This window comes from Melanotaenia boesemani, chromosome 21, assembly GCF_017639745.1.
Source record: "Melanotaenia boesemani isolate fMelBoe1 chromosome 21, fMelBoe1.pri, whole genome shotgun sequence".
Taxonomy (NCBI): Eukaryota; Metazoa; Chordata; class Actinopteri; order Atheriniformes; family Melanotaeniidae; genus Melanotaenia; species Melanotaenia boesemani.
The window spans coordinates 3334118-3355551 of NC_055702.1; the positions used below are offsets into that span (position 1 = coordinate 3334118).

At 39.0% G+C, this 21434-nt stretch overlaps 3 protein-coding genes across 3 annotated transcripts; all 3 read right to left on the bottom strand.

Annotated features, from left to right (window-relative positions):
- Positions 1-1782: 1782 nt before the first annotated feature.
- Positions 1783-5868, bottom strand: LOC121632954 (gastrula zinc finger protein XlCGF57.1-like). The gene is made up of 2 exons (XM_041974792.1): positions 5567-5868; positions 1783-3842 (listed from the first exon to the last, which is right to left on the bottom strand). The coding sequence occupies exons 1-2, from the start codon at positions 5685-5687 to the stop codon at positions 2407-2409; spliced, it is 1557 nt and encodes a 518-aa protein (XP_041830726.1). The 5' UTR covers positions 5688-5868; the 3' UTR covers positions 1783-2406.
- A 3466-nt stretch (positions 5869-9334) lies between these two features.
- Positions 9335-15340, bottom strand: LOC121632953 (gastrula zinc finger protein XlCGF57.1-like). Its single transcript, XM_041974791.1, has 2 exons — positions 14953-15340; positions 9335-11606 (listed from the first exon to the last, which is right to left on the bottom strand). The coding sequence occupies exons 1-2, from the start codon at positions 15065-15067 to the stop codon at positions 10162-10164; spliced, it is 1560 nt and encodes a 519-aa protein (XP_041830725.1). The 5' UTR covers positions 15068-15340; the 3' UTR covers positions 9335-10161.
- A 2417-nt stretch (positions 15341-17757) lies between these two features.
- Positions 17758-20714, bottom strand: LOC121632955 (gastrula zinc finger protein XlCGF57.1-like). Its single transcript, XM_041974793.1, has 2 exons — positions 20362-20714; positions 17758-19427 (listed from the first exon to the last, which is right to left on the bottom strand). Exons 1-2 carry the CDS (start codon positions 20480-20482, stop codon positions 18019-18021), a joined length of 1530 nt encoding a protein of 509 aa, XP_041830727.1. The 5' UTR covers positions 20483-20714; the 3' UTR covers positions 17758-18018.
- Between the last annotated feature and the right edge of the window lie 720 nt (positions 20715-21434).

Here is a 21434-nt window from a genome sequence, read left to right on the forward strand (position 1 = left end):
TGGGACTGCAGGGTCTGTTGTTATGAAAGCTTCCACTCTGAGACAGTTACCATGGTAACTGACCATGCCAACCCATGCGGCATGCGGGTAGGTTTTCTTCAACAAACTCCTGCTGATGCTGAAGCAGCTGTCTGAGAACTCGTTAATACAGCTGATATTCATTTTCAGCTTTAAATTGAAATTCTAATTAACCCATTCATGCATCCCAGAATAAATCTAAATCTAAGTTATCAATCAACATTATTAACCATATTATTATATTAGTTGTGTGCTAAGAAGTTCCTGGTTTTGTAGATGGCTTTTTATGAGCTTCTGGCAGGCCTGATTTAGTTCACACTCAACCCGTCACAGATGGCGCGTGCAGGAGTAGCTCGTGAGCAAAATGAATTTTGGAGCGCCCTCTGCTGGAGTCCAGAACAAATTACAGCAAAAGGTCTCTAGTAAGAGTAGACATGAAGTTTTTATTGTAGTTCAAATGTTAAACTTTGCAGTAAAAAAGTGAAAGTCCTGTTGGGCATGCCAGGTTGCTGCTCTGAAACATTTATCATTCTTTACTGTAGATACTAATCACTGCGAGGTTTATAATGTGTTAAACTCAATAATTCTGTTTATGGAAAAACATCCATCAGTAGGCAGATTTCTGAATTTCTTCATTACTTATCCTTGGTTGGGCCTACCTTTTAAAGGTAAATCCAATAATTATGGATCCTAATGCATCATTATGTTACAAAAAAGAGATCCCAAAGTCTTTATTCAGTCTTGTGTTAAGCCTGGTGGCATCCCCAGCAGAAGAGAAGGTCACCTGATCTTTTATTTTTTCCTACTTCTTTTTTTCTTTGTTCCACGGGAACACACAGTGGGATTAATGTTGTACAGTGGATAAACACATTTAAGGGAGCTCAAAGAGAGGTGGTGTGCATGATCGTATGTGGGCCAGTCTAGGCCGAAATACCAGAGCCAATTTTAGTCCCAGTCCACCCCCGAGTGTGACCGACATAATTTACACCCTGTTTCGGACATATAATTTAGTTTCATTAAGTTCTTATATGACAGTCTTTGCAGAAAGCAATTCATTAACTGCTTGAGTCTTTGAAATATAGACAAAAACAATGCAAGCTGAGTTTATTTAAAGGAAACTTTGGCACTTTTTCTTAAAGTTGTTAAAGGAATTTTACCATTTTGTGCCTAGAACTATTTCAGTTCTATCATGATACCAAGTTGACATTCCAAGTATGTATTTGCAAAGTTTGGCTTCATGTTGACCCTGCTGTTGTTTAAATGCAACTTCTACTTAATAGATTTACAATAAACACTGTGTACAACCTTCACGTGTTGTTACTAGTTTACCTTGAAACATTTGCACAAGATTAAACTTAAAATATCAATAACTGCTGAGCAAATTTTCCTTAAAGCAGAACTACATACTTAAACCACCTTTTAAACCAGCGATCCACGACCCTGGTCCTCAAGGCTCACGGTCCTGCAGGTATTAGATGTTTCCCTGCTGCAACACACCTGATTCAGATTAAATGGATCGATAAGCTCTGCACAAGTCTGCTGTTGAGCCATGAATCTGAGTCAGGTGTGTTGAAGCAGGTCTGCAGGATAGTGGGCCTTGAGGACCGGAGCGGTTTTAAACGGCTAATTGCCAAATATGAAAGTCATTCTGCAGAAGTGACTTTCCTTTGATTCTTATATTTACAGTGGATCAATAAACTTTTCTCATTCATTATCCTCATAAATAAAGAAAAATGATGAATTGGTCAGTTTTTTTTTCTTAATAATTTAATATTTGTGACAATAATAAAGCAATAATACAAAACAGGACATAAAGTGACATCAGCTGTTTAGCGTATCAATAATCATGATGTTGATCAGTCTTTTTTTACCTCATGGTTACAACCTGCTGGGTTGAATTAGTTGTTATAAGGCATGGAGCTAAATCACTGTTAGAGTAACTGAAGGTGCTTTAGCTTTAGGATCAAACGGTAACATGTTCCAGCCCACAAGCAGGGTGCTGGTGGTCAGTGGGAAATTATTGCTCTAAATACATTTTGAAAGTTCAACTGAATCATGACTCAGAGTGCCTCAACATGACCCCTTTATCCTGATACACATACAATAAATACGTTTTAATACTTTATTATTGAACAGGAAAGAAAAGGAGTTTTATGAAAAGCTTCGGCATGAGAACCAGTCGCTTCCTCGTGATGCCGTTTGGTCTCTGGCCTGGTGAAAAACCCACTTATCTGCCTTAGATGGAGGCAGGAATAGCCGAAAATAGTGCTAATTTAGTGCTGCTAGAGGAGCACCATTTAAGTAAACATGATACAAAAAAGGCTAATTTTGTATTGGGTGTATTTAGTTTAATGGCAGGTAGAGCATGGCACACTTAAGCTACAGTTTCTACCCCAAGTGGAATCTCATGTGTCGGTTTAAACTTCCTTGTTGGGTAAACTCTTGACCACAAACGCCACAACCGAAAGGTTTCTCTCCGGTATGAACCGTAATGTGCGAATCAAGGTGCGTTTTCCGAGTAAATTTTTTGCCACAAAAGTCACAAGAGTGCGGTTTGTCTCCCGTGTGAACCGCCATGTGCGTCGCTAGATATGTTTTTCGGTTAAATCTTTTACCACAAACCTCACAGCCGAAGGGTTTCTCCTCTGTGTGGACGATCATGTGAGTCCTAAGATGCGTCTTCCGTTTGTAACTTTTACCACAAACATCACAACTGTACGGTTTCTCCCCCGTGTGCACGGCCTTGTGCGCCCTGAGACTCGTCTTACGGTTAAATCTCTTACCACAAAGATCGCAGCCAAAAGGTCTTTCTCCTTTGTGGACGATCATGTGAGTCTTCAGGTTATTCTGATGTCTTGCTCTTTTACCACAAATGTCACACACGTATGGCTTCTCTCCTGTGTGTATCCTCATGTGCGTCTTCAGATTGTGCTGATGTTTAAATCTTTTACCACATACGTCGCAGCTAAACGGCATCTCTCCCGTGTGGATTCTCATGTGGATCTTAACGTCGTGCTGATGCTTAAATCTTTTGCCGCAAACATCACAGCCAAAAGGCTGCTCTCCTGTGTGGACTCGGATGTGGGATTTAAGACTAAACTGATCTCTAAATGTTTTACCACATTCCAGACAACCAAACTTTTTCTTTCCCGTATGAACTCTTGCATTTTGTGTCACTCCAGAACATTTCTGAGCAAGCGAACAGCTGGAGGTTTTTCCCGTGTTGCGTCTCATGTGTCTCTTCAGAGACTGCTTGTACAGAAACTGTTTTCCACACTCTGAGCAGCTGAAAGGCTTTTTCACAGCTTTACATCCCACATCACTATTTACACCTGACTCAGGTGCCCTGCTCGGTTTGCCGTCACCATGTGACAAAGGTTGCTGCCATTCCCCCTCCTCTTCATCATCATCATCATCCGTATCAGTGATGTCGGTCTCAGAAGAGCCTGAAATTTGTCGATCTGTAACTGGTTGTAAAATGTTTGGGTTACTGGCTAATTCAAGCTTTTTAAAGTCCTCTCCATCAGTTTCAGTTTTAATCCATTTAAAAGAGCTGCTGGATGGAGGCTCCGTCTCTCGGATTTCATCCGTTTGTCTTTGACAAAGACATGAAGACTGAGGCTCCTCTTCATCATTTTCATTCTTCACAATAACATTGAAAGGGAACCTGGAGTAACTGGTCTCTTCCCGCCCATTGAGCTGTTCTCCTTGTTTGGTCTCGTCTTCCTCGTCTTCCTCCTTTATGTGGATGAGCTTGGGATCCTGCTGGTCCAGACTGGAGTTCCAGGGAACCTCTTCTTTAATCACCAAAAGTTTCTGAACATCTGGAAGTAGCACAGAAACATAAATGCTGACATCTGTAATCATTTACTTTTTCCTCATTTACTTTTTTTTTTTAAACTAGGAATTACGTTGGTAAATATTAACTTCCTGCAACAGATGTTTTACCCTGAACTATCATGCACACTTCGAAAAAGTATAAAGATGCATTGATAATGATTTTACCGTCTTAGTGCATTCCACTCAGCTGACATAAAATCAAATCATGACATTAAAGTTGTCCAAAAAGATCAATAATCAATTAATTATTAGTCAATAATAGGAATTAATACAATCTAATAAGGCTGATAACAAACAGGTTCATTACAGTGATCAGCTTTACACGCTTTCACTAAATCCCGAGTCCATGTACCGTCCTGCTAGCCCTGCTTGACTTGCCAGGGAAGGTGAAGCAAAGAAGTCAAAAAGCTGGGGCTGAAATTTAATAATCATAATTTAGGTTTGAGTTTGGCAGAACTGGAACTTCAACAAACTAAAGTAAAGTAAAACAAAGTAATGAAGATCTAGTCCAACTTTCTTTGTTAGCTTTACAGAGGATCAAAGTGTACTAAAGTGCAGGAAAATAAATAAAATAAGCTGAATAGTTATTACTGTTGTTATTATTACTGATATTTTTATTGTTCCTACTACTACCATTATAGCATCATGAGACGTTTAAGACCGAATTGATTGGTATTATACAAACTGCATACTATTATTAATATAATTATTATGTAACTATTTTAAGTTTATTATATAAACAAGGTACATATTATCATTATTACAACATTGATATTACTATCTTTATTGCTGTAGATATTGTCACTGCTGTTAGTACAATTTAGAAATGTCACGACTGCTTTATTTCACATTTAGTTGTGGTACTGTACACCATGCTTAATTCATCACAAAATTCCTCAGTATTGTCATTTTCCATAAGAGATCATCATCAAATCAGATTTTATTTATAGAGCACTTTTCATGCACAAAGCAACACAAAGTGCTTCACATCATAAAAACAAATTATGATTATTAAAAACAAAAGTTAAAGCCTTCACACACCAAAGTATATAACATAAAATCTCTGAACCATGTTCAGCGGGAACAAAAAGAAAGCTATCTGATCTATCAGATGGGTCGTCCTGGTCATCCCTAAATGTAAGGCTGTAATTTAGTTAAAATTCATTTCAGTACTTATTTTTTATACTCATCTTAATTCATGTGGTATTCAGTGTAGCTTTTCATTGTACAGGGAAACCTGTTTCCTTACTTGACAATAAACGCTTTGAACTTCATCATTAACTTGGATGAACAAACTGAGAAATAAAACCCTTTATAAGTACGCCATATTTTCAGGAGTCTTTGCCATAGATTTATTTTGATGATTTAAATCGATCAGAAACAGAAAAATCACTGTAGCTTTCTCTCCTACAATAACAGCTGGAAAGACAGAAAATGGCCCGTTTTCATTTGACGACCAGTTGGATCTGATGGAAATTGTGCTAACATTTTATCCAAAACACTGCCGTTTTTTTCATTTGAAAACACGGTTTTTAACTTCACTACATCAGAGCCGATACATTCTGCTTGTTTTACTCTTTCAGCGCGAAACTGATATCGTGTTTTTCTAGCTCCATCCTGACCGGAGGCAGCCACCGCAGCAGGAAGCTAACAGTTAGCCTTTTTCTCCAGGAGAGAAGCTCCACATGGAAGCTGAGATTATTCTTACCTGCGCTTTGGTTTACAACAACGTCCTGCGGCTGATTAATTCCGAGACGTTTAAGCTCGAGCTTGTCTTTTAAAGGCAGAGTTTTGATGTTGTGCTGTTGAAGAAAATCCATTTCGGTCATGATGACTTGGTGTTTTTTGTTTTATTGAACCAGGCCTGAGTTGAGGACGGCGCAGAGCAGCTGGTTGCATTTCTGAACGAGTGGGTCCACTTATGTTTATTACACGAGCTGGATGAACTCTCTTTAAACGATTTCCCTCAACGTTTCAAATGTTTTGAACAGGCAACTCCATAGACGCCTATATTCGCCGTTGCCATGGTAACCACAGGCTCTTTGGTTTACCCAGAGCCTTCCAGCTAACAGTCAAACGCTCCACATACACAAGATAATTACTCTTACACTCAGGAAAGGAAATTAAACTCAATTTCCATGTTTACAGTCTGTTAGAAAGATTTGTTTTCAATAAGTTAACATTTTTTTTAATCCATTAAGACGCCTATAATCTTCAAAAAGAGGTTTGGTTTATTTAATGAAGAGAATGGTCAGAAAATATGTAAATGTTAAAACACTTTCATATCTCAATATATTTAACAAGAGTCTTGAAAAAAGTGAAATTGTAGAAATCCGGTTACTAATTTTTGATGTATGATTTCTAAAATAAACAGTGCAGGCTTGATTTGAAAGTAAATCTATCTATCTAACTACCTACCTACCTACCTACCTACCTATCTATCTATCTATCTATCTATCTATCTATCTATCTATCTATCTATCTATCTATCTATCTATCTGGTTGTTCATAATTATATTATAATTCAAGATTATTCATTTAAGTTCTTGTTCTGGGAGAGATTGTGGCAGACAGGAATGACGTCAGGTTACTTCACTGTCATTAAAAAACATTACACCAAAGATGCACTGCAGGATGAAATTGCGTTGCAACAAGCCACCATAAACGCAACACTTAGATAAAAACACTGTAAAAAAAAAAAAAAAAGTAGACAGATATAAAAGTCACCAAAAATAGTCTAAAAATATAAACAACATTACAATAGAAATGGATATATACGTAGTGCAAATAGTGAAGTATAGTGCCAAAGACCCGGTGTTCCCTCATATTGTTATGCACTGCTGTGCATCACTGATTTTTTAAACTGTTAAGCAGTCTGATGTCAACTGTATAAAAACTTTTACGGAAGCTTACAGTTCTGCATGTCAGACTGTGGTACCTTCAGTACGAGGGCAGGAGAAAAAAATAGTCCATAACAGGGGTGAGTTGGGTCCTTGATGATTTTCACTGCCCAGGACAGACATCACTGTTTTCCCAGTCCTTAAGTAGGGGCAGTATCAGCCCAAGAATCCTCTGGGCTCCCTCATCACTCTGCTCAGTGACTTTTTGTCTGAGGTGCTGCTGCATCTGATGCATGCCACAGAGAGATGCTGCTGGTAAAACCTTTGTGTTGCAGTGGATCTGAAGAAGCTTAAATAAATTAGACATTGCATGATTAATTAAACTGTTTCATATTTCTGTTTTTGTGAATGACTACAGCCATGCTCCACTAAATTAATCATTCTCATTTAAAAAAAATAAGCAGTCCATTTCCAACATTTTCACATGATTTTATTTATTTTCTTCAGCACCAGCTCTGAATTGGGGGCCGACAATTATTGGTAGCAAGTCCTAGATGCATCTGTTTCATGTTGAAAAAAAAGAAAAAATAAATCAACATAAGCTATTCTGCAAACAGCTGTAAAAATTTATCCCATCTATGCATATGGAAAAGGACTGAAATTTTGGACAAGCTGGTGTGACACTGATCTTGGTAATTTTCTGTTTTCTCACATCCTGTGATGTCTATAAACACCGAACAAGATCAAAACAGTTTCCTTTGTATTCAGCTGTTTTCTCTTCTCAGTTCTGTATCATTTCACAACTTTACCTGCACAGTGAAGTGACATGGCGACCCCTGCTGTCCTGATGGGTGCATTACTAAATAGAAGTACAATGTGGTACTTTTTACATGACATTTTAACAGTTTCCCCCATCCCCCTTGTTTAGAGGTGAAAAAGAGACAATATGAACCAGGCTTGAAATTATTTCAAATAATGTTTACATGATTTGGTTATTAATTGTTGCATGTCTAGCTCAAACAGGTGTTCAGGGTACAAATAAGCAATGAAACATTTCCATTCTGTTAAAAGTCTGTCAGAGTAATTTAAAATCTGTCATTTTAAAGCTTCCCCTGCTAAAGAAAATCCTCTGGTCCGCCGGGATATCTCACACAGGGCACGGTGGGAGGGTTAAGTGTGATGTGATGTGTGAAAGTGAGTGTTCGTGGGTACGGCGCAGGGGAAGCAGTGTGTGAGGGGCTATGGGATGGATAGATGGGGTAAGGAGTGGTTGGAGGAGGGATGGCGGGGGGAGGCTGGGGGAAGGAGTATGGGGGGATGGGTAAGGGGAGGATGGGGGGGTGCCCTGGTTACCAGGGTGTATGGCTGGAACATTGGGATGGGTGCTGGCCCATGCTGGGTGGTTGTCTGGGAGGTCCTGGTCCTCCTGGGCATGGCGTGCACCCTCTGCCTTTTGGGGAGGGGGCTTCTGGGCTCTTAGGGCTCTTGTTCGGGCCTGGCCTGAATGGCCGGTGCCAGGCGGTGTCAGTGGCTGCCAATCTTGGCCTGCTGGGGCCTGTGACCACGGAGGGCTCTGGCTGGGGGCTTCCTCTGTCACCTGGGTCCTGGTTCGTCTTTGTGGTGGGGTGGCTTGGGTTCATGCTCCAGGATTGCTGCTGATCGCCTGGGTCTCTGGGCCGTCCTAGTTTGCTTTTAGCCTCCATGGAGACGTGGCCGGATTTGCAGGATCACATTTATCTCTGATCACTCCTCATTCCTCATCCTCTGCATGCTGACACCGTCACTGAGTCGTGCAGTGGGTTTATTCACGAAGAGATGCTTTGGTTCAGGTTTTTGTGTTTCTGATACTTTGGATTGTGTTATGGGTTTGCTTTTTTTGGTTTTAATGTATTTATTTTATGAGGTCCTGATTGTCAGCTTTGCTTTCTTGTAAAAGCTGAAGGAGATTCTCTCGTGTTTCTGTACAGGCTTAGCAGCTGGTTGTCTGGTGCTGGGTTGGATTAAAGGTCGTTACCATATATCTGTTGTATCTTTGTCTCTTTCTTTTTCCTTTCCTTTTGACTTCTGTTTGACATTTTTTCTGTCCCCTTCAGTCGGAAAAATATATATAATCAAGAGGAGCCTTATACCCATAAAGCTTCTCTTGGCAAAGCAAATTTGTTTGGCACATCACAGCAGCCAGACCATCATTCTGCCGCTACCATGCTGGACAAGACAAGTTAAAAATAAATAAACAATGAACACAACAGAAGTCGGGGGTCTGCACCTTTTGAGGATTTAATTAGTCACTTCTCTAATTATGATACTGAAATTTTGTGCCCGTCTTCCTGCATGCTAACGTAGATTGGGGCACTGAAAATGAAACACCAGAAGGAAAATGTCTCCTAGGATGAAGGTTTTTCTGCTGGTCCGGCTGTGCCATTTTTGTGGACAAAAATCCAACATTTTCTCACCGCCATTTGTGTCACAATATGCCCCATTAACTGTTTGTTTGCATGTCCATAAGCAGACAGAACTAAGACCTTACTGGGACTAACTTTATTACCAGGACTTTTGACATTATTTTAATATAAAATGAGTTTTTAGACAGACATGTTATTGAGGAGTGTCAGAAAACCAAAACAAACACTGGAGTGGATGAAAAGAAAGTTGTTTTTCTTTATTGAAAAGAACAAATATTTCTATTCTTTGTCCATTAACATACTTAAATTGGTCATATTATTAATTAAAAAGGTGCAGGACAACAAGAACTCATGTTTACATTTAAATAAAAGTGCAAATAGTGATGTCAGTCCTGTTAGACCTGCCAACCAGTTTGATATCAACTAATCCCGCATCACATGGTCTTAATTAGCTCCACTAACTAAAACAGTAATTAATCAGTGACCATCAATGGTTGAAGCAGAAGCCATTGTGGGGAAAACTGGTTCCACTGAGAGCTGCTGTATACTGGATTTTAAAAAAAAGCAGCTCAATTTCATTCAACAAGTCAGCTTGTAACTCAAAACTGTGAGTTTATAATCTGCTGCCAGTATACAGGCAGTCATTACGGAAATTATTGCTTTGTTGGAATAAATAGAAAGCTTTCAGAACTATTGCTCAAAGTGCCCCATATCTCTTCATACTGACACCAGATCAGCCATTTATAGGAGTTTCTTGACAACCAGAAGCAGTCTTTCATTTTAGTGTTATTGACTGGCTTTTCATTTAATCATTAATGAAACAAACCCTTCAAATGGTCTAGGAGCGGTCCATCTGGACACTTTAAATTCTTATTGATGGAACCAAACGTAGGACAAGTCAGTGCTAATTATTGTGGTTGAGGAAGCAGAAATTAAACATGGGAAAAATAAATGAATAAAAATTCAAATCTTCCAAAAACAAAATTCAGTACCCAAAAAAAACCTTTTGGGCTTAACCTCAGATTTTTTCCTTCATTTAAACCATGCAGCTGTTACAGTTTCTACCCCAAGTGGAATCTCATGTGTCGGTTTAAACTTCCTTGTTGGGTAAACTCTTGACCACAAACGCCACAACCGAAAGGTTTCTCTCCGGTATGAACCGTAATGTGCGAATCAAGGTGCGTTTTCCGAGTAAACCTTTTGCCACAAAAGTCACAACTAAACGGTTTGTCTCCCGTGTGAACAGCCATGTGCGTCGCAAGATGCGTTTTACGGTTAAACCTTTTACCACAAACCTCACAGCCAAAGGGTTTCTCCTCCGCATGAACGGTCATGTGAGTCCTAAGATGCGTCTTCCGTTTGTAACTTTTACCACAAACATCACAACCAAACGGTTTTTCTCCAGTATGAACCGTCAGGTGCGCCCTGAGACTCGTCTTACGGTTAAATCTCCTACCACAAAGATCGCAGCCAAAAGGTCTTTCTCCTTTGTGGACGATCATGTGAGTCTTCAGGTTATTCTGATGTCTTGCTCTTTTACCACAAATGTCACACACGTATGGCTTCTCTCCTGTGTGTATCCTCATGTGCGTCTTCAGATTGTGCTGATGTTTAAATCTTTTACCGCATACGTCGCAGCTAAACGGCATCTCTCCCGTGTGGATTCTCATGTGGATCTTGAGATTATGCTCGTGCTTAAAGGTCTTACCACAAACATCACAAGCAAACGGTTTTTCTTCTGAGTGGACTCTCATGTGGGATTTAAGACTAAACTGATCTCTAAATGTTTTACCACATTCCTGACAACCAAAGTTCTTCTTTCCCGTGTGGACTTTCTTCTGTGAATCTGCATTTTGTGTCACTCCAGAACATTTCTGAGCAAGCGAACAGCTGGAGGTTTTTCCCGTGTTGCGTCTCATGTGTCTCTTCAGAGACTGCTTGTACAGAAACTGTTTTCCACACTCTGAGCAGCTGAAAGGCTTTTTCACAGCTTTACATCCCACATCACTATTTACACCTGACTCAGGTGCCCTGCTCGGTTTGCCGTCACCATGTGACAAAGGTTCCTGCCATTCCCCCTCCTCTTCATCATCATCATCATTACTGACTTCAGTCTGTGAAGAATCTGAAGGCCATTCATCAATAGTTCCATGTAAAATGTTTGAGTTACTGGCCAGTTCAAGCCTTCTACAGTCCTCTCCATCAGTTTCTGTTTTTATCCATTTAAAAGAGCTGCTGGATGGAGGCTCCGTCTCTCGGGTTTCATCCGCTTGTCTTTGATAAAGCTGTGAAGACTGAGGCTCCTCTTCATCCTCTTCATTCTTCACAATAACAGTGAATGGGAACCTGGAGTATCCAGTCTCTTCCTGCCCATAAAACTGTTCTCCTCCTTGGCTGCTCCAGAGTTCCTCCTCTTCCTCTTTTATGTGGAATGATTCAAGATCCTGCTGGTCCTGACTGGGGCTCCAAGGAACCTCTTCTTTGATCACCAACGGCTGCGGGACACCTGCAGAAAGCACAGAAACACACATGAACACTTTTATGTGTGCATGTAAAACAAAAAGCCAGGACCTGCCAATGTAAAGGATAAAAACAGAACTGCAACCATCTGTACAGAACTACCAGCTACAAACAATGTCCCTATTAGCAGAGAGCTACTTATTTAGATTATATCTTAGATTATGCTTCATTTCACACTTCAGACAACCCCAAAAAAGTTTAATAAAAACTGGGAAAAGGGGATTTCCTTAGAGTATTTTTAAAGAAAAGCTTCGAGAACAAAGTTAACATTGCATGACGTGTAAGTTATTCTGGACTAGAAAAACAGGAAAGTGTATTAAATAAAAATTTCACATTCAAAGAGAAGAAGATTGGGCCTGAATGATTTTGAAAAAAAAAAGCAATTTTCCTGACAAATATTGACATATTTTTTAAATTCCAGCTTCCTTACAGTGTTCACATATAAATATATATTTTATATGGAGGATTATCACGAGATGCATGGAAGTGTGAACTGCTCTTTATTCTAATGCAAGGACGTAAAGTTGAGATATGAACAGCGATTTGCTATAGAACAGGTTTACACTTTGCCCTTGTAGAAAAAACTCAAAAGTCTGTTTTATTCAAACCACAGCTCCTCACTTAAGATTTCTGCCTAGAATTTAAAATGGATCCAATATTCCTGAGTTCTGAGCATGTTATCTGAGTTCTGAACTTTAAGAACAAATTAAACTGTTTTCATCAGGACATTACAGGATTGGTGATGAGTGGAGCAGTGATAACAGCGCTGGTGTGTAGTTAACTCTGATGGCGCCCACGTTTGGTATTTTCCATCCATCCATTTTCTACCAGTTTCTCTGGGGTCGGGTCGCGGGGGCAGCTGCCTAAGCAGGGAAGCCCAGACTTTTCTCTCCCCGGCCACATTCACCAGCTCGTCCTTTGTGCTTTCGTCATGGAGATCCCTGCTTGTGCACGTTTTGATTAGGTTTTGCACCTTACCGCAACGGAGGGGCTTGCGAGTCCTAAAGAACCCAAGAGCTTTGTTTGTGGGGGCTTTACGCCCCTGCTAGGGTCAACCATGACAAACAGGTTTTAGGGGAGGGACCACACAAAACACAGCTCAATAGACCCCTATGATGAATAAAAACGATGGATCCAGGTTTCCTTTGCCCAGACGTGGTCACCGGGGTCCCCCACTGAAGCCAGGTCTGGAGGTGGGGCACAGAAGCGAGTGCCGGGTGGGCGGGCCTTATTCTGTTGAAGCATGGTTGAAAAGCAATGTCTGACTTTCATTGATTAAATTTAATAGAATTTTTATTTATTATTACTTTTGTCAGATTTAGGTTATTTCTGTCACCATTGTGAGTTTTTCTTACATTAACCGAAGGGTACCAACAATTTTGTCCATGTGTTCTGTTTTGTTGTTAAGCACTTTGTGATTTTTATCTTGAAAGGTGCTATATAAATAAACATTGACTCAACTTACTTACATGGTTGTTGATCTCATTATCAACCACCTGATGAGTTCAGGGATTCTGTGATTTTTTTTATGTAATTACTGATGAGTTTCCACATTTCAAAGGAGCATATGAAGAGAAATAAAACTTTTCTGTGCTTGAGAGCATCTCTTGGGATATGACATGACTACTAATTTAAGAAAAAAAAGAAGAAAAAAAAACTACTTCCTTTGTTTGCCACAAAAAAAAGATTAAAAATAAGTCAATCTGTGAGGCATCACACACCCAGCTCAGTGTAGAAATATCTCGTCTTCCCATCTTCACCAATCATTAACTCCAACTAAAGGACCAATCGGCTGCTCCCATATTTAGGCTGCTCATAACAATGTAAGCTCTTCCTTCTCTGCACTTAGTGGGAAATGGTAGCATGAAGTTATTTACCCAGTTTCCTCTAAAAAAATATGTTCATATATAAAAACAGCTCATGTGTAAGATACACTGAAAAAAAAAAAAAACTATCCATCATACCTCACAATACAGCCTTTTAATATATAAAACCCACCATCTTTCTATGGAGTTAAAGGAGAGTCAGTTATATCACAACAAGCATGTGAGAAAACATTTTGAGTACAAACTGTATTTATCAAAACTTGTAGCTGCAGACATGCATTTACTTAAGGATCTTTCTTGAGGGTCATATTTGTCTTCTGCTAATTAAATGCAGTCTGATCAAGTGATGTACTTCTGCTAATGCAGAATATTCTACTTTCCCTTTTAAAACTTCTGCATGCTTTTTGGGTCCCTGTCATCTGTATTGTGAAAAAGCATCAAATCTGCTTTGCTGCATCTGGCTTAATGTGAGCAGAATATCCAGCTGCTTCTGTCTTATGAACAATCCAATACTAAAAAAAAACAGGCACATGTACTGTTCATCTCTATAATGATGATATCACACTCCATCAGCATCATTACTTTGGTACAGGCAGATCTTTGTTTAGTTTGTCTACAGAAAGCTGTTACAGAACTTTTCAGACTATTTAATATGTTGTACTGCCCAAGTCAGATCTTTCCATTTGGACCGTTGCAACACTGAATCGTTTCTTTTTCAGCCAGTCTGTTATCTGTGAGACAGATGACCTAATATGAGATTTTTTTTGGCCATTCTGTTGTAGATTTGCTGTGTTTGGGACCATTGTCCTGCTGCATGACCCAATTTTATCCAAGCCTTAGCTGTCAGACAGATGGCTCACATTTCACTTAAGACTTTAGTGTACAGAGGAGTTCATGATTCACTCTGATTGGTAGGTGGAGATTTGCAACATCTAACATTGTCTCATGGCTGCAAAACGACACCTTTCCACCAAAAATGCATGTGAATGTTTTCCTATAGAGAAAAAAGTTCACGACAGATTGGTGGAGGTCGGACTGCTTGAAAATGGCTTTAGTCTTCAACAAATGGTGGCATAACTACCTGGTGCAGTTTTTTTTTTTTTTTTTTAAATCTATCGTTAGTTCTTCAAGGTACAAAATATATCTTTGTAACAAGTAGATTAAAGTAGTCTTTCTTCCCCAGATAACTGAAAATGCCACTAGAAAAGCATATTTTCAAAATGGTCCCCTTTTTTGCTCTTTTAAACGGACTGTTTTTGTTCTGAAGAAACTGGACTAGTTGGGTTATGATTAACTGATAGAAATGATGTGAATTCATTTAAAACATATTTGTGTTTTATTTGTGTTAGCTTCATACCTTCAACAACTTAAAAATCGATTTGGTGCGTTTGTGAATCAATTTACGATAACAAAAGCCACATTTTACACTCAGCCAGCACCGCTACAAGCTAACAGTTAGCCGTTTTCTCCGGCAGAAAAACGCCACATTAAATGTGTTATTCTTACCAGCTGTTTGGTTTCTGGCATCCTGCGGCTGATTCACTCCAAGACGTTTAATCTCGTTATCTTCTAAAGTCAGACTGTCAGTGTTGTTCCGTTGAAGAAAACCCACTTCGTTCATGGTGTCCGCAGTTCTCTACCAATAAGCTGGAGGCTCTTTTTCAGATGAAGCCGGGCCTGCATGGACTCTCACCGCCGATCGCCGCAAACTGCAGCCGCTCTCATTCCTGCCAAATTGAAGCCAGGTTTGGATAATCACAGCTGGATACACGATCAGACCAGACAAGGCCCCTCGCTTTCTTTGTATCGACTTTTCGAGCAGGCATCTGCACAGACACCTTTTTTTCTTCGTCACCATGGAAACCACTGTACTTTTTCTTTCCCCTCTTTTTATTTATTGTATATATTATAATCCTCCTTATTTTATTATGTTTATTGAATGCCTGACTTGCGTTTGTTTATTTTTTAAAGAACTAATGTTTATTTATCTCAACTATCCTTGTATGTTGTATCTATTTAAGTATTTTATGTTTCTAAACTGGCCCGAAGAGCTATATATATATATATATATATATATATATATATATATATATATATATATATATATATATATATATAGTCTTAGGGTTATTTTTCTTAGAGGACCACTTATTCCTATTTTAAAGATCTGACGCATTAAAGTCATCTTCAGCTTGTAAAGAAGCATTTAAATACCAGTGTTGTTTCATATTTTTAATCTTTTTGGTGACACCAGATCTAAACTGACCAGCCATCATTAACAAAGGTTTCCAGTTCTAATTACTAATCAGACGCCTTATTAAGAGCAAAACAATAATCTTATTGAGTTAATGTACAATATGTCCATGTTAATCAGATTATTATTACTGAAAAAACTGTCACACTTTGGTTCTATCTGTGTTCCAACAGTTTTGCATAGTCTTATAGTTTCATTTTCATCTATTAGAATAAACTGGGCCTAATACTTATGTTTAAAATCCTTGTAATTCCAGTCCCCAACTCTTTCCCAAGCTCCCACCCTCTGCATCAGACTGTGGGACCTTAAGCAGCTCCTTCAGTAACAGACTCAGACATCCAAGGTGTAGGACGGAGGCTTCCGCAGGTCCTTCATACCAAACACCATCAGACTGTTTAATGCTGCACTATAATTCTGTTACTGCAGCAAACTTCTTCATATCTCAGTAGGACTGATGTTTACTGATGTATCATCATTGCACTGATGTTTACTGATGTCCTAGCTGAACTTTATGGTCTTTTTTCATTCCACTCATTTACTTATATGGTTAATTCATATCTTCTGTTTATCCACATTCACCTGTATAGTAACACCTCACCACTGCACATCAAACTGGGTGAGGATGTGCATATAATACTGTTTATTTCTTTTTCTGTTATTATTATTTGGTCTATGTTTTTAATGTCTCTTTTACTTTGTGTTTGAGTTGCTGTGACAGTGAAATTTCCCCACCGTGGGATCAATAAAGGATCTTATCTTATGTAGACTTTTCTGAAAAAAGTACAGTGATGAGGGCGTATGGCGACCCCTGCTGACCTGTTTGTGCTATTACAAGTACAATTTACAGCCGTTATAATAGATAGATAGATAGATAGATAGATAGATAGATAGATAGATAGATAGATAGATAGATAGATAGATAGATAGATAGATAGATAGATAGATAGATAGATAGATAGATAGATAGATATTAATGCTGCCAACATTCTTCTGATAAATTGAGGCATTAATGTTTATTGTCATAATTTCTGACAGTCTTGTATACGCTGTAAACATGGAGCTACTTTTTTTATCATCAAAACTTGAAGGAATAAAGTAAAAAAGTAGAGTACAGCTGCCTTTGTCATGAGATAACAACCTCAATGAGGAGATATTATGGACACTACTTCATGACCAAGACACACGTGTGTGCTACGATCTCGCCAAGCCTCTGTAAGTCTCGCCAGAAGAGGGTCACTCTTGTTACCAGAAAAAGAAACGTATATAAAAAAAAAACTCTAAGTTTTATAAATCGATTTTGGATTAAATTAGAATAGATTCAAATATATTAATCAATATTTTTAACCCATCTCTACTTTAGTAAGGAGCATCTGTCAGTGCCGGCCGATCAGACCGTGTATTGATCTGTATCGATTGTCCTTATGTGTTGTTGCTCTCCGTCTTTTAAAAGTGCCCCTTGGGGACGAATAAAGTGTTTTAATTGAAATTAGATTACATTTGATAAACAGCAGAGGATGGATGAATTTTCTAAGAGAACTGATAGTTCTGGAGACTGTGTTTTAACCTGTGTTGATCTTTCATTCCAGGACTCAACTTGTCATGGAGCAAGTCAGGTTTCCAGAATCAGTTTCATGAAATCATGAGATTAAGCTGAAGTTGCCTCATTCAGCCACTAATCCTGCTATGTGGCATGGAGAAAGGGTCAGAGGTGGAAAACATCCACCTGGAAGAAAAGTGCTTATTTATTTTAACAGCGTTAAACAGAAATCATGTAAATGACTTCATCTGTGGGGATGTAACCCTGACCTGAACCCCCACCTAGAAACCAGATGCACCCGAAGGAGAGAACTCATCACTGCGATTTTAAAGTCTCTGCACTGGTTTCCTGTTGGTTTAGGATTTATTCTGAGATTCCCTTACTGGTCTTTATGGCTATAAATGGTCTCTATCCATTTCCATCCATTCTATCTATACTGAAAACATTCAGCCTGGCTTTTCTTTAATTCTCTTTATTCATTTATTTTTCCTCTCAAGTGCTGCATCCTGTTTTTTTATTTTGTATTTATCTGCTATGAACTTTTGAACCTGCTCAGTTTTAGATGATTAATTGTTTTACTCTGATTTTATTAATTTATTTACTTATTTCCACTTTCACTGTTTGGTTTGGGTGTTTTTAATTGTCATATCATTTTCCCTTGTTGGCATGGCAACCTCAGTTTTCTTTGTACAGCTGCTTCATGTATGAAAAGTGCTATATAAATAAAGACGTTGTGGTTAACAACAAAATGGATATAAACATTTTCTCAGCACAGATGCCGCTACTGTCTGTGGAATCTCATGTGTCTCTTCATGTTTCCCTGCCGGGTGAATCTTTCGCCACAGACCCCACAGCTGAACGGCCTCTCTCCAGTGTGGACGATGCTGTGTCTTTTCAAACTATTCTGTTGGCTGAATCTTTGTCCACAAGCATCACAGGAAAAAGGTTTCTCTCCAGTGTGGACTCTCATGTGTCTTTTAAAATGCGTGTTTTGGCTAAATTTCCGACCACAAAATCCACACTCGAAGGGTTTCTCTCCCGTGTGGACGATCTTGTGCCTCTGAAGATGTGTAACGCGACTAAACATTTTACCACAGTCGTCACACACGTGCGGTTTTTCTCCAGTGTGGACGCCACTGTGCCGCTTCAGACTCCCCTGCTCTGTAAATCGTTCACCACAAACATCACAACCGAAAGGTTTTTCCTCTCTGTGGCTCATCAGGTGTCTTTTGAGATTATGCTCCAGCCGAAATCTTTTTCCACAGTCATCACAACGAAACGGTTTTTCTCCCGTGTGAACTGTCATGTGCACCTTAAAATGCGTTTTCTGGCTGAATTTTTTACCACAACATTCACACTCGAACGGTTTTTCTCCTGTGTGGTCTGTCATGTGTATGCTAAGATGAGCTTTTCTGCTAAATTTTCTACCACAAACACCACAATCAAAAGGCTTCTCACCAGTGTGGACTTTGGTGTGTGATTTGAGAGAAGACTGATGTGTAAATTTTTTTCCGCAAACACCACAAGAGAATGGTTTTTCTCCTGTGTGAATCCTCATGTGACCCTTCAAAACTGCCTGTTGTCTAAATTTTTTACCACAAAATCCACATTGAAATGGCCTCTCTCCTGTGTGGACGCTGACGTGACTTTTCAGGTCTCCTCGTCGTGTAAATGTTTTATTGCAAACGTCACAACTAAAGGATTTCACCCCACTCCGAGCACTCCCGTGTCTTTTCACATTTTCCACACAAACATCACTTCCATGCTCAGACTCTGGCGTCCTGCTCTCCTTCCAGCCGTCATCACTGCCGTCGATTTCAGGTCCAGAGTCTGACAAAGGATCCTGCCAGTTATAATCATCATCACTGATTTCAGTCTCAGAGGAGTCAGAATCCTTTTTATCAGCAGTTGATTGTAAAGAACAGCTTGGATCTGAGTTCCTGTTAGGTTCTGGTCCTCCACAGTTCTCTCCATCAGTTTCTGTTTTGGCCTGAGGTTTGTATTCACCATCTTCATTCTTTACAGTAACATTAATGATATCTGTCTCTTGCTGTCCAAAGAGCTGCTCTCTATCCAGACTGGTGCAGAGTTCCTCCTCCTCCTTCTTTACACAGAGGGGCTCTGGGTCCTTCTGGTCCAGACTGGAGCTCCAGGGAACCTCTTCTTTAATCACCAACAGCTGCTGGACATCTCCAGGTAACAATGAAACACACACAAACATTAATTATATCATATTATAGAACACTGAGATTACATTAAAGTCTACAGCAGTACATCACTGATTTCAACCTATCACATGTTCATGTTTACACAAGAAATAAGAAGCAACAGAACAGATAAAACACTGATATTCCATTCATTGTGACAGTAGTGAATAACTATTAAAGTTTTTAATATGTGACTTAATTAAACACATTACCTGGAAAAATTATGTTGTGGGTTTATAACATTTCAACAGCTCATTAGGAAAATATCCTACATTTCCTATTTTCATTTTATTTTTGCCAACTGTCCAATAATTGCCTATTTTGGACAGTTGCTTGTCAAGAAAAGGATTCAGAAAAAGGGGTTACCTGCAGCACAGGGCCCTAGGCTGGGATTTGCTCCTAGGTTGGCTGTGTCAATCAGCCTATTTATGTATGTATGTATGTATGTATGTGTGTGTGTGTGTGTGTGGGGGGGGGGGGGGGTGTATTTATTTATTAAATGCCTTCATTTCTCTCTTATCAGTAATTCTTTCACATGGATTGTGATTTTGTCTTTCACGTTTTTTTTTCTGTCGACAATGTCCTGGATTTTGTTTTAAAGCAGGTTTTGTGAGATGTCTCAAAATCCAAAGTCTAAAGTCGAAAATGATTCTAAAGTGTCCGCTCCATAAATCGTCCGGGTGGTTAACTGTACCCTAACCATTAAGTTCCACCATTTCTCAACGTCAACAAAAAGTTATTAACAAGCTAATGTTATTAACCACCTCGGGTTTTACCCTTTGTGAACTTAAACATGTAACTGCATATTCGAGACTCCGTTCTTATGTGAAGGTTGTTTACCGTCAGTGCTTCAACAAGCTAACCGCTAGCCGTTTTCTCCTGCACAAAAACCCCACATTAAAGCGGATTGTTCTTACCAGCTGTTTGGTGTATATAAACACCCTGCAGCTGATGAACGCTGCGGCGTTTAATCTCCAGTTTGTCTTCTAAAGTCCGACTTTCGGTGTTGTTTTGCTGAAGATAATTCACTTCGTTCATGGTGTTAGCACTTGTTCGCTTTCTGAAAACAAACTAGAGGGTCGTTTCAGGTGAAACAGGACTGCGCTGGATCGGCTGTTCAGCTGTTTACATTGCTCCCAAACAGGATCCATAAATGTATAAGAGACGAACACTACCTCTGACAGGACCCTCACAGGGTCCCTCTATAAGCGATTAATTTAACGATTGTGCTGTTTTGTTATTATTGTTTTGTTTTTTTTTTAACAGGCAACTGTACAGACACCTTTATTTTTTGTTACCACAGTAACCATTTATCGTCGGAAAATTCATGACTGCAGATATACAAGAAAAGAAAAGAAAAGAAAAGAAAAGAAAAGAAAAGGCTTGTTGAACCTCAACAGACAGAAGATAGTAGTTAATAAATTTAAATAAATAAATAAACCAGAACTACAATTTGTCCGAAGAAGATAGATAGATAGATAGATAGATAGATAGATAGATAGATAGATAGATAGATAGATAGATAGATAGATAGATAGATAGATAGATAGATAGATAGATAGATAGATAGATAGATAGATAGATAGATAGATAGATAGATAGATAGATAGATAGATAGATAGATAGATAGATAGATAGATAGATAGATAGAATGTAATGTAGAATGTTTTTAACCCATCTCTACTTTAGTAAGGAGCATCTGTCAGTGTCGGCCGATCAGACAATACCTCCTGTGTATTGATCTGCATTGATTGTCCTTATGTGTTGTTGCTCTCCGTCTTTTAAATTGCCCCTTGGGGACGAATAAAGTGTTTTAATTGAAATTAGATTAAATTTGATAAACGGTAGAGGATGGATGAATTTTCTAAGAGAACTGATAGTTCTGGAGACTGTGTTTTAACCTGTGTTGATCTTTCATTCCAGGACTCAACTTGTCAGTTTTACATAGTCTGATAGTTTCATTCCATCTATTAGAATAAACTGGGTCTAA

Bases quoted from the DNA above. Each gene is read 5' to 3' on its own strand.
- LOC121632954 (XM_041974792.1), bottom strand. From the start codon at position 5,687: ATGACCGAAATGGATTTTCTTCAACAGCACAACATCAAAACTCTGCCT. The intron at 3,843-5,566 runs GTAAGAATAATC...TGCTACTTCCAG, and splicing joins TGTTGTAAACCAAAGCGCAG to ATGTTCAGAAACTTTTGGTG.
- LOC121632953 (XM_041974791.1), bottom strand. From the start codon at position 15,067: ATGAACGAAGTGGGTTTTCTTCAACGGAACAACACTGACAGTCTGACT. The intron at 11,607-14,952 runs GTAAGAATAACA...TGCTTTCTGCAG, and splicing joins TGCCAGAAACCAAACAGCTG to GTGTCCCGCAGCCGTTGGTG.
- LOC121632955 (XM_041974793.1), bottom strand. From the start codon at position 20,482: ATGAACGAAGTGAATTATCTTCAGCAAAACAACACCGAAAGTCGGACT. The intron at 19,428-20,361 runs GTAAGAACAATC...TGTTACCTGGAG, and splicing joins TTATATACACCAAACAGCTG to ATGTCCAGCAGCTGTTGGTG.